At 39.5% G+C, this 13,736-nt stretch overlaps 1 protein-coding gene across 1 annotated transcript in view; it reads right to left on the reverse strand.

Annotated features, from left to right (window-relative positions):
* tmem8b (transmembrane protein 8B) overlaps positions 1-13,736 on the reverse strand; it is a 196,055-nt gene that overhangs the window by 15,936 nt on the left and 166,383 nt on the right. The window contains exons 10-12 of the mRNA XM_079815071.1: positions 10,214-10,392; positions 8,559-8,705; positions 7,045-7,161 (exon numbers count right to left, since the gene is read on the reverse strand). Coding sequence (XP_079671197.1) covers positions 7,045-7,161; positions 8,559-8,705; positions 10,214-10,392 — 443 coding nt within the window. The remainder of the gene's footprint in view (positions 1-7,044; positions 7,162-8,558; positions 8,706-10,213; positions 10,393-13,736) is intronic.

Raw genomic sequence — 13,736 nt, forward strand, 5'->3', positions numbered from 1 at the left:
TGTTTTTAAGAGGTTTTTGAAGGAGAGAAGGGAGGATGCTTGATGGATGTCTTGAGGAAGAGCATTCCACAACCTGGGAGCCACAACACCATAATCCTGTACTGGCTCCCATAGTCACCAGATTAAAACCCTTAATCGCCCCTCAAGTAGGGTTTACGTTTGAGTCCCTTGGGGTCAGATAGACCCCAAACTTTTACAGAGCGATTGCATAAGGAAATATTATTTTTTTACATGGAAAACTATATATCATTTTTTTTTATTTACTTCTCAACTATACATTTATGCTGTGTTTTTGTGGGTATTTGGTAGTTTTTTACCTATTTACTGCACAAATACTTAACTATGTCATAAATTGGCTCATTAAACATTATTTTTTTATGAAAAAATCACTTGAATGATGATCTTAAATAAATATAAATAGTTTTTGGACATTGCTCTATGTGTTAGGGATAGAATACCGCCATCTGTAGGTTTGTGGAAAAACTTTAGGAATTATAGTTAAAGAGAAAGAGAGTGCAATGACCACATTATCCAATAGAGGTCCATAGGGAAGTTATGCAAAAGTTAAGCTGCCTTTCATCTTTCTTTTTTTTTGCCATTTTCCCTCTCTTTCTCATGATTGTTCCATGTTGCATTTGTGCTCTAATATTTGTCCTTCATTTATGTATGGAATTTTTTCAGATTTATGCCAGTTTTGTTGATTTTATTTGCCAGTTTCTATAAAAATGCTCTCTGTTGCAGTCACACACGTGTGTGTTTGTGTGTGTGTGTGCCTGTGTGTATGAGACAGAAAGTTCGTTCCACTTTGTGTTTATGCTCTAGGACCAGATCTTGATATAAATGTAGACATTTTCAGATTTATACTGGATTTAGATGATTTTTTTTTACAAACAAAGTGAAAAAAAAGCATTTTTTACATTTTCCCATTCATTGCCAAAATCCAAAAAAATGCTCCAGACACCTGTGTTTGTGTTTGTGTGTGTGTGCGTGTGAGTGAACATGCTTGTTCCATATTGCATTTGTGCTCTAGTATTAGTACTTCATTTATGTATGAAAATCTTTCAGATTTATGCCAGTTTTGTTGATTTTATTTGCCAGTTTCTATAAAAATGCTCTCTGTTGCAGTCACACACATGTGTGTGTTTGTGTGTGTGTGTGTGTGTGTGTGTGTGTGCGTGTGTGTATGAGACAGAAAGTTCGTTCTACTTTGTGTTTATGCTCTAGGACCGGACCTTGATATAAATGTGGAAATTTTCAGATTTATACTGGATTTAGTAAAAAACATTTGACAAAAAAAGTGAAAAAAATGTATTTTTTACACTTTCCCATTCATTTTCAATGTGGGGTCAATCTGACCCAGAGGGACTTAAACGGTAATTTTTTTTTTACACACCTTTAGAACAACCAAATCAAGCCCAGATTTTTTGTGCATGTTTAGATAGATTATTTAGGAAAAGTCACTGAGTCTCATGGCCCTGAGATGAAGGGAACACTTTTAAAAAATGGAGGAAAAGTCCAGTGGGGTCAGCTGGACCCCAAGGGACGATTAAGGGTTAAATTTAGGGGTGACTAACAATCCCCCACTAGAAGATCGTAAGGAGTGGACAGGAGCATAAGAATATGTAGAACCAAGGTTATGAAGAGCTTTGTAAGTGAGAATTAGTACCTTGAATTATATACGCAAAGAAACCGGAAGCCAATGAAGGTGATATAGGTTTGGAGTAATGTGCTCATTCTTTCTTGTGTGAGTGATCAAGCGGGGTGCAGAGTTTTGAACATATTGTAGTTGTTTGGTATTTTTAGCTGAAAGGAGTTCCAGTAATCTACAGTAGCTGAGATGTGACAAAGGCATGTATAACAGTCTCAGCATCCTGCTGACTAAAAGAGGATTGAATACAAGAGATACTACATACGTGGAAAAAAAGCTGACTTTACCACTTTAACAATGCGATCATAAAACTAAAGAGTGGAATCAATGAGAAAACCAAGATTTCAAACTGTCATACAGGGCATTATCAAGTCACCATCCAAATCTATCAGTTGACTGGGTTGTTTAGATACAATAGATTTAGAGCCGATCAGTATTACCTCCGTTTTACCTGAGTTCAATTTAAAGTAATTTGCCTCCAGCCAAAGCTTGAGTTCCTTGATGCAAGTTGTTAATATAGGCAGAGAAAACACTGAGGTGGGAGGTGTGCTAAAATAAATCTGAATGTCATCAGCATAACAGAGGAAGTTAAACATATACATTATGCAAAGAAGAGGGCCCAAGACAGAACCTTGAGGTACACTAGAACTGATGGATTTGGTGGATGATTTGTGCCTCTGGTATATAACAAATTGTTGCCTCCCTGTCAAAAAAAAAAGAAAAGAAAGGAAAACCAGCCAAAGGCTGTACCAGTAATTCCAATTGCCTGTAATGGCTTTTAAAGTGGTAAAGCCATGATTGGAGTATCTCATGACTAACAGTGTCAAATGAGTGAGGTCTAACAGAAGGAGAGTGCTAAGAGCACCAGAATCAGAAGCTAGGGGGAGATCATTAAGAACCTTAACCAGGGCTGTTTCAGTACTGTGTAACGGACGGAAGCCAGACTGGAAAGGCTCATAGAGGTTATGTGCTGTTAAATAGGCCTGTAACTGGGAGGCCTATTTAACAACTTTTTTTCTAATATCTGCTTGGCCAGGCTGGGAGACCAGCTAGACCAGTTGAAGACAAGCTTAAACCAGCTAAGACCTGCTTAAACTAGCTGGGAGACAAACTGTTATTCCAGCAAAACCCGCTAAATACCTAGCTTGGCCAAACTGGGAGACAAACTACACCAGCCGAAAACAAGTGTAAACCAGCTGGGAGACAAATTGGCAGTCAAGTCAATTCATCTTTATTTATATAGCGCTTTTTACAATGCAAATTGTTTCAAAGCAGCTTCACAGTGGTAACCAGAATATAATGCAACAGAATTTGATTCGGCTGTACAGCGATGTCATCCAGCTCAGTTTAATTCTCATATAGTGTCCAGGCCCGGTTCTACGGGGGTGCTAAGCACCCTCAAATGCAAATAAAAGCACCCTCAGTTGATACTGTAATAATATTGGCGAAACAGATTTGGCAGATTTGCTAATTTGTTTCCTCTAGAAAGCGTCAAATGCATCAGCATCAAATTCACAGCGTGTTTTTGCAGCGGTGAGCAATGTAGCCAATCGCAGATAGTTGTTGATCTCTCGAACGCGATCAGAATCTCACCGATCAAAACAGCAGCGTTTTTAGGCTTTTCGGTGCTAGACTATTCGAGTTAATGCAGGCTTGCGTAACCTCTCATTAACAAGACACGATGTAAGTAAGATATTTATTGTTGACAACTTCATTTTTATAACGAAGCTTTGTGAGATCGCAATGAACTGACAAAGCAACAGCATTTTAGTGATCATAGCGATCTTGGCTCACTTTCGAGGCTACAGTCTGTAACATTCATTGAATAAAACTATTGCTGCTAAGAGGACCGACGGCCAATCGCATGCTAAATACACATCTACATCTAAATATAAATGCCACTCTGCAAGAGACAGAAATATCCTCCTGAGACCCAGAACAGAGGTTTTGCCTCTGTAGAGGACATATTTTAGCGAATTTCTCTGACAACATGCACAGTTTTAAGTCTGGATATTCTTATGAAATATAACACATTCTTATGAAAATATTATTACGTATTTTTACATTACATATTGTCCCAAAACACATTCATATGCAAATGATATACAGTGTATAGATGCATTATATAGAATGGGAATGGCATTTAAGGCCATGTTTACACATATTGCATAGTAAAATGGTACATTTTAGACAAAAGTCTATTCATGTATTTTCATGTCTTTTCATTTTCTCTATAAAATAGTTCTGGTGTCCTCTACAGATCAGAGGATATAGCATATAACAGGATTTTTTTATGCTTCAAACAATGTAATGACCTAAAAAAAAAATCTAAATTCCCAAAACCTTTTTTTCTGGTTTTTCTGAAGATGGTGTGTTAAAATACTAGTAACGCATTAAAGCAATGTAAAAGGCAGACTAAATAGATTAATAGACAATTTGTAGCAAAATATTTTTGAAATTCCAATTATTGGTAAAAGTGAATAGTAAATAAATAACCATACATTCCTCACTGTACACTGCTATGGTGGAGCACATTTACTAGAGCACCCTCAGTCATTTCAGAAGCACCCTCAGTGATTTGATTCTGGAACCGGGCCTGATAGTGTCAATGTAGGCAGATCAGTAATATGATTGAATATTTAGTGTCCCCAACTAAGCAAGCCAAAAGCCAAAGGCAACAGACAATATTGGTGGCAAGATACCAAAACTCCATCAGGTGGTAGGATGGAGAAAAAAACCTTGGGAGAAACCAGGCTCAGCCAGTTCTCCTCTGGCCAATGAACAAACAGTGTATGATTATGATTCAGGCAACATTACAAGTCAGAAGTGAGATTAGATTGGAATATTCCAAATATTTGTCCAGTTCCATCTGGTTGAAGATCGGAGTCATCACACAGGAGACGGGCAGTCCCAAATAGACCAGCTGAAAACAAGCTTAAACCAGCTGGGAGACAAATTAGTATTCCATCTTAACCAGGTAGTCTCCAGGCTGGGAGACCTGCTTAAATTAGCTAAGACTAACTTGAACCAGACTTCTAAAGACCAGCTCATCACCATGTGCTGGTTTAAGCAGGTTGTTTCAGCAGGTGTAGCGTTAGAAGACAAAAACTTGCAAACTATAGTAATATAATCAACAATAACAACAACTCCGACATCTGTTCATTTTTATGCTCCGAGTCAGGTCTAGTATAACTGACATGCTTTCTGGCACATTTTATTAATGTATTATACACAGTAGCGTACCATAGGGTTTCAGTCAGGGCCTTCACTAACGATCACCACACCCCACGCCACAGCCACAACAACACCACACTTACAAAATACAACCATGCAGGGCGACACATCGCTGGGCCTCTGGGGCGTTCTATCACTACACATCAAAATTTGATTGGCTGATGACCCACGTCAGTCAAAAATTATGATCAAATGGAAAATGGCAGCTTCAACGGAAGGCTAGCAATACTACTAGTGCTGGTCCATGGAGTTGTGATGTGTTTAGATGATGACGTATGGAAAATGCAGCTCAGCCTCAAAAACAATAACCACATTCTTTCTGGAAATATAATTGTAACGTTCTGAAATAGACAGTAATTGACTTTAGACATGTTCAGACACACATTAATTTAATTTAATTATGAAAAATAGATATTTTTGATTTTGACAGGGCCAGCAGAGAAGGCCCTTAAGGCTCTGACAGACCACCACTGATTATACATTTAATAGATGCTTTACAGCAGGGGTCTCAAACTCGAGGCTCGCAGGATGATATTTTGTGGCCCCCTTCTTGACTTCAAAGTTTAGTGTTAGTACGGCCTGCCCGTTGCTCTGAAAAGCACCTTTTTGCTGAGTCGTTGCGTGTGCATCGCTTGTCGCGCTTGCTGCCTCCTTTGTGTGTGTGTGTGTGTGTGGGCATGTTTTTGTGAAATATCAGGACACAAATGTGTAAAATGACATTGGTATGACATAGGTATTACAAAAAGAGGGTGAAATATGAGGACGTTCCCCATGTCCTCACTTTTCAAAATGCTTATAAATCACACAGAATGAGGTTTTTTTCACAGAAAGTAAACTGCACAGTCTCCTGTGATGGGTAGATTTAGGGGCAGCGGCAGTGCAAGGGGATATAAAATACGGTTTGTACGGTATAAAAACCATTACGCCTATGGAATGTCCTCACATTTCACAAAAACAAACGTGTGTGTGTGTGTGTGTGTGTGTGTGTGTGTGTGTGTGTGTGTGTGTGTGTGTGTGTGTGTGTGTGTGTGTGTGAGTGAGTGAGTGAGTGAGTGTGTGTGTGTGTGAGTGTGTGTGAGAGAGTGTGAGAGAGTGTGAGAGAGAGTGAGAGAGAGTGAGAGCGTGAGAGCGTGTGAGAGAGAGAGAGAGAGAGAGAGAGAGAGAGAGAGAGAGAGAGAGTTGGCTCGCCCCTCCCTCGTGCAGTATAATTGGTTGACACCGCGTGATTGACAGAAACAGACGAACAAAGCTGATCAGACAGTTGAAACGAATGTGGTCAAACAGAGCTCGTCAATGTCAAAATGATTGAGATGGCCAATCAAATGAAAGTAGGCGGGTTTACGTTCTCTTTTGGCTCATGCACACTGCACAGTCTTCACACACAGACGAGCGCGTCAATCTATCGCTTAATGCCGTTTTTGAGAGAGACTCTATTCTTTCCGGTGAAATCACAAAAACAAAGTGCACACAAACGTGTCCATGGTCTTAATATACAATCACTGATGAACATCTTTGCTTTTAATGAAGAAAAACTATATGAGAGTGGATTAGAACCCGGAACCTTTGACACGGTTGACAAAAATTCTACCACCAGACCACTAGTCAATCACAGATCTATGTATTTATTCACTCACTCGTGGGAAGAATATCGGGACTAATAATATATTTGATGTAAATTAATGCAAATATTGTTTACAAATAGTCCCAAAAAAGATTATTTCCCAACTAGAATTAGACCTAGAATTTCGTTCACTGTTCTGTTTGACCTGGTTACGGCCTTGCTGTGAATTAGTCTATTATTTAAAATAAAATTAAAATCATTCATTATTTCATATTGCATGATTTCATTTCTATAGGCTTTATTTTAAAAAACAGAGTAGGCAAGAGAAGCCTATGTTCTGAAGAACCGTTCATGTTCAGAAGGAAAGTTCAAATTCAGACGAACAGTTCATGTTGAAGAACTGTTAATAATAAAGATTGAGAAGATTGGATCTATTGTGCTACTTTTTTTGGGGAATACTTGAAACACTTTTTATGTGTAATACTTGATGCGGCCCAGTCTGACCCAGAGTCTACCTCCAGCGGCCCCCTGGTAAAATGAGTTTGAGACCCCTGCTTTACAGTGATGCATGAAATCTATGAATGTGCACAATACAACTTACCCAGGCGATAGCCATGATGCCTAAAGCGAAAAGGCTGGGCCCCAGCAGGTTCCACAGGCCATGACGGTCCAGCTGTAAGGCCATGGACAGAGCCATCGCCCCCAGCAAGTACAACACCTGGTAGGAGAGCAGCAAAGAGGGAGAATGTTAGTTCAAACATCGACAACTCCTCATGTCTAGAGGTGATAGTGAATCCCCAGTCTAATTAGGGCCAACTTGCTTTGGCAAGGCTTACTGCAGGTAAAGAGAGGTGCAGCTAAAAATGTCCTTCTCGTCGTCTTTCCTTCCTGCGTGAAGTTCAGAACTGTTGTGACATGGGTGATTTGATTAGTGTCTGCAAACTGCAGCACTCAGCAAAACACATTCAAAGGCGCGCACACGCAATCAGCTGTAATATACAAAAACGTTCTCCCTGGAGGGGAGCTATTTTTTCTTGTTCTTTCCATTAGATACTCCCTTCATAAGCAGAAGCCCCCTCACTTCATATCTTCATAGATTCTAAATGACTCAAACACACCGTTAATCACATTCTTATTGTCTTTCTCCCTGTGCTCTCTTTCCTTAAACCTTACTCTTTCCCTCTGCAGTTGAGCAGCTGAAGACTGAACTAAAGAGAGTGTGCACATACATACACCTGAAAGTGTCCACCTATATTTACTCTGCTCCACAGCGAAATGTCACCATCATTATGACAGCAGATGACAGACTGCTGACATTCGTATATTTACACTCTGTGTAAGCTGTTTACTGAGGTGGACAAAATTTCTGCTCTCTTGCACATCTTGGAAAGCTCTTTTCCTGGCAATAAAGTCCATGAAACACTACTGGCCTTTATGAATCACACAAAATGAATTTATAGAATTTGATGACACAAGAAGTATCCTGCATTTCTGGGCCCCAGGGTCTTCACATGTAATTTTAACCATCAGATTGTGGTTATTATATACAGTGGCCCATTTTGAATACTTACACTATCTTTTAAAAGTTTGAGGTTGGTAAAAATGTTTATGTTTTTGAAAGGAGGCTCATCAAGACTGCTTTTATTTGAACACAGTTACAGTAACAAAGTGAAATATTATACAAATTTAAAAGAACTGTTTTCTATTTTTATATATTTTAAAATGTCATTTATTCATGTGATGTCAAAGCTGAATTTTCATTATCATTACCAGTCTTCATCTGCTGCTCAGAAATATCTTGTTTTTATTAACATTGAATAGAAAGTTCAAAAGAACAGCATTTACTTGAAATATAAATCTATTGTGACATTATACATTTATTTTATGTCACTTTTTATCTATTTAATGCACCCTTGCGGAATAAAAGTATAAGTTTAAACTAATTTATAAAAAAAAAAGACAATGATGAACAGTAGGCTACGCTAAATTTCAACATGGTTTTGATTTTTTACATTTAATGCAGATACTGCACAGTGCACATACATAAATATTTGAGCTAATTGAATATTAACAATAACTACCACAAGGTTTATGGTAATTGAATGTGATTTGTACCTGTTTGATAATGGATTTGAGTCTGGCCATGGCGATGACAGTGACCCATACAGACATGAGCGAGCCGAGGAAGTCACAGAACTGCAGCACGTCATACTCCATGATGCAGAAGACCACAATGCCTGGCTGGTCACAGGCATGATAAAACTGTTCAGGGGTGAAAGATGAAAACAAAAGGTCAGTGGAAGCATGAATAAAATGACACTCTGACATGTCACTGGTTCTTAACTATAACCTCCATATAGCTGCCACTGATATGCTGAACTAAGACTCATGAGGGGTCTGTGAGTAAGCCAGCGCTTCTTCAAACAATTATTACATTATTTAGACATGTTTGTCCAAAGCTGGAGAAAAACAGAATGCAAATCTAATATAAATAGCTAGTTCCAGTTCTGTAATCTGACTGTTATGTTAATTTTTTAATTACAACCGTTGGTCATCCAATCAGAATTAAGAGTTGGGATTATTCCTTTTATAATCTCTTTGTTTATTTTAGAAGAGTATTACCTGCTAAATACACCAATCAGGCATAACATTATGAAGTGAATAACACTTATCATCTCTTCATCATGGCTCCTATTAGTGGGTGGGATATATTAGGCAGCAAGTGAACATTTTGTCCTCAAAGTCGATGTGTTAAAAGCAGGAAAAACGGGCAAGCATTAGGATTTGAGCGAGTTTGACAAGGGCCAAATTGTGATGGTTAGACGACTGGGTCAGAGCATCTCCAAAACTGCGGGGTGTCTTGTGGGGTGTTCCCGGTCTGCAGTGGTCAGTATCTATCAAAAGTGGTCCAAGGACGGAACAGTGGCCAATCGGCGACAGGGTCATGGGTGGCCAAGGTTAATTGATGTAGGTGGGGAGCGAAGGCTGGCATGTGTGGCCCGATCAAACAGACGAGTTACTGTAGCTCAAGAAGTTAATACTGGTCCACTGCTGAAAGCGCCAACAGTGGTCACGTGAGCATCAGAACTGGACCACAGAGCAATGAAAGAAGGTGGCCTGGTCTGATGAATCACGTGGATGACCGGGTTCGGGTGCGTCGCTTACCTGGGGAACACATGGCACCAGGATGCACTATGGAAAGAAAGGTAAGCCGGCGGAGGCAGTGTGATGTTTTGGGCAATGTTCTGCTGGGAAACCTTGGGGCCAGCCATCCATGTGGATTTTACTTTGACACGTACCACCTACCTAAGCATTGTTGCAGACCATGTACACCCTTTCATGGAAAGGGTATTCCCTGGTGGCTGTGGAATCTTTTAGCAGGATAATACGCCCTGCCACAAAGCAAAAATGGTTCAGGAATGGTTTGAGGAGCACAACAAGTTGGAGGTGTTGACTTGGCGTCCAAATTCCCCAGATCTCAATCCAATCGAGCATTTGTTGGATATGCTGAACAAAAAAGTCAGATCCATGGAAGCCCCACCTCGCAACTTACAGGACTTAAAGGATCTCCTGCTAACATTTTGGTGCCAGATACCACAGTCCATGCCTCGATGGGTCAGGGCTATTTTGGCAGCAAAAGGGGGACCAACACAATATTAGGAATAATGTTATGCCTGATCTGTGAATATACTGTATGTCAACATGCAGCTAGCAATCGAAATGCCTAATTTTGGGCATGTTTTTCATTGGTTTAAACCAGATCTACTCACAGTGGAAAAGAACATGGTGAAAATATAGACAGATGCCTCCAGCAGGTAATGACTGCGGATGGCGATGGTCACAGGTGGGACGAACATCAGGTTGCTGAGGCACAGAAGGAGAGTTGAGAGCAGCTGAAACCCATATGAGTACGCCTCTGTGTTGTCCGTGCAACCCCAGCCATCCCAACCTAGAGAAGCACACACATGTTACAGGCCACTCTAAGCTGGACTTAACATGGTCTTGCTTACTACAAGATACAGCAAAAAAGACAGTTTTAAGCGTAAATCTTGAAAGCTTCAGTCCCTGTTCACTGTAATTACATGGAAAAGAATTTGGAAACATTAACCTTTCAATAGTCTTTTATGTTCAGCAGAAGAAAGTAAGTCATACAGGTTTGGATGCACTATCCCTTTAAAAGTAAGTACACTACTGTTCAAAAATGTTGGGTTATTAAGACTTTTTCTTTTTTTAAGAAAGGAAGAAATTAATACTTTTATTCAGCAAAGATTCATTAAATTGATCTTGAAAGCTGTTATAAAAGATTTCAAATAAACGCTGTTCTTTCTATTCATCAAAGAATCCTGGTAAAAAAATGTAATGCACTTCCACGAAAATATTAAGCAGCACAACTGTTTTCAACATTAATAATAATAACAGACATCCCAAGTCTCCCGCATATTTATAGCGGCTCCCTGATGTCCGCAAATTAGGCCCTGTCCACACGAACACGGGTATTTTCAAAACCGCAGCTTTTTCTACGCGGTTTGGCTGTTCGTCCACACGCAAACGCAGTATCCGGTTACTGAAACCGGACTTTTTTGAAAACTCCGGCCAGGGTGAAGTTTTTTAGAAACTCCGGTTACAGCGTTGTCGTGTAGAAGGTGAAACCGGAGATTTCGGCTTGTTAAGTCGAAATGTGCGCCGTTCTCTCCTTTGTTTGACATCAGATTGTGCGCCGTTATCGCTTTTGTTTATACATGAGTGGAGTCTATGCAATGGCGGACGTAACTTTTAATAACTCTGCTAACAGCGCTTATTACATACAGATACATGCGCAGTTATCTCATTGTATTGCAGAACAGAGGCGCCAGAATACAAAAATACAACATAGTAAGGCAAGTGTGTGAAGCTTCAGTCCACTTGAGCCCTGCCCCTACAGTTACCTGTCAGTGTCACTGATTCCAAAGTAAACTTGTAGAAGGGATTCACTGAGCCCATGGCATCCCTCAGTGCATCGGTGCCGTGGATGGGACCCATGTGGAAATCAAGCAGCCAATCATAGCGCGGTTTTGCGTTTTCATGTGGACGGAGATTTTTTTTAAACTGTGCTTGTGTGGACGCGATTGTTTTTTAAAACGGAGGAGGAAAAACTCTGGTTATAAAAATATCCGTGTACGTGTGGACTAGGCCTTAGTTAAATTCTCCCGCAATCTAGAGCGCGCATGCGAGACACAAACTGTGCACTAGCGCACGGCAGAGAGGGAGAGAGAGCGAGAGACCTTGCGTGTGTGTGCTAGTGTGCACCTAATGAAGCGCATGTAAGACGGAGAGCATCCTGATTGGCCTGTTTCGGTAAGTCAACCAATCAATTGTCAGTGTGGGAGGGCTTTTATCTCTTCTCCCGAACCGAATTAATCAGTTCAGTGTATCTAGAAACTGGAGCACATGGCAGAGGGAGAGTGCCCCAAAAAAAACGAAAGTATAAAGTATAAACATAATGACAATCTTGCACGCTGTACAGTTTGTAACTGACATGTTATGGTTGAGTTAAACAAGTTTCATTTCATGTCCATATTTTTTCAGGTCAGCTAGTTGCCAAAGCTACATGAAAACAACACTGATACCTCCCTGAAATGACTTTTTTTCAGGTTGGGATGTCTGTAATAAGAAATGTTCAGGAGATGATTTCTGCAGGATAATGTGACAATGAAGACTGGAGTAATGATGCTAAAATTCAGGTTTGCATCACAGGAATATATTACTTTTTTAAAGCTACACTGTGTGATATTTTCCCCCATCTAGTGGTGAAAAGGTATATGACCATCCAGTGAATTTTAGTTTCTGTTCCTCTCAATTCCGATTTCGTTTTAACTCCTACGGTGGCCGATTTAGTCCAAGATTAACATGGCTTCCAGTTCGACCTCGTCCACATTCGACACGTTGCCTGTGGGATATTCTGTGCGCAGTGGGATGGTTGGAACTCAACTGGCCTAATTATTCGGCTAGATAGAACTGCAGCTAATCTAATAATAACTTTGATGATAGTAATGTTTATTCAGTCATCCAATAGCAAGGCATAAACAGGTTTGCGTGGATATGTACATAAATGTGGTTTCTGTGAGAGAATAAATAAGGATGGTAAATATACATGATAATGACATGACAGAAGATACACAGTTAAGAACTGTATAACTATACTTATAAGTTACATTTGTATAATGTAACCGTAAACCAGAGCTTATTGTACCATATATAGGCGCTAAATGCAGCTGCATTAAAAGGAGCGGAGCTGCCGCTGCTGCTGCTAACAAGCGGTGTCGGATTACAAAAGTGTGTGCGCAGCTTTAGCACTGCAGTGCGCTCTGTATAACAATTGTTAATATGCCGATCAGACCTGATACATATTTCCATCAACATACATTACAAGCAAATATTTTCTATAAACGAATAAACATTGTTGATAACAAAATAACTGAATGATTATTCAAATAGGTGAGCATTATGCTATTGTATGTTGACACAAAAATACTTCTGAGGTGACATCAACTGAATTACGCGATGACACTCTGAAACACATCTACAATGACAATAACTATTATTACTTACGGAGTTTTTAACGCACAGAAATACCACACAAGGAAAAACAGACTTTTGAGGAATAAAGAAGCCAGGAAAACTCGTATAACTCTGTTACTGGACGCTGCTGAGATGAAAACTCTCTGCGCATGCACGAGGCAGGGAATTTTGTACAGTGCCATCGAGTGTTAAAACGCGAAAGGCGAAGCTTGAATTCACGGGTATGTTCCTCTTTGGCTAATGTACTTTCAAGATGGAGGGGCAACATGGCGACCTGCATTCAAACCCCTACCCGTATATATTTTAAATGGCATATTATAAACTTACGAGAATACTTTATTACTTGAAAGAAGTAAATATACATTAATGAACACATATATTTTTGAAAGAACTAAGTGTTTTTAGCTAAGAATAAACTAAAAAAGTTACACATTGTAGCTTTAAATATATTAAAATAGAAAATAGTCATTTTAAAATGTAATAATTTTTCACAAGATTATATTTTTGATCAAATAAATGCAGACTTGGTGAGCATAAGAGACTTCTTTTCTGAACATTAAAAAAACGTACAGACCCCAAACGTTTTAACAGTATAGTGTATGTAAAAGTCCATGTCCTCACAGCAAACTAAGCTATAAATAATAAAATAAATAAATAAACGCCACGCATAGGCAATGCATGTAAAAAAATAAAAAAACATCACAGAAATAACACATGTACTTTCTCCCTGGTTCG

Source organism: Gobio gobio (assembly GCF_949357685.1).
Source record: "Gobio gobio genome assembly, chromosome: 4".
NCBI lineage: Eukaryota > Metazoa > Chordata > Actinopteri > Cypriniformes > Gobionidae > Gobio > Gobio gobio.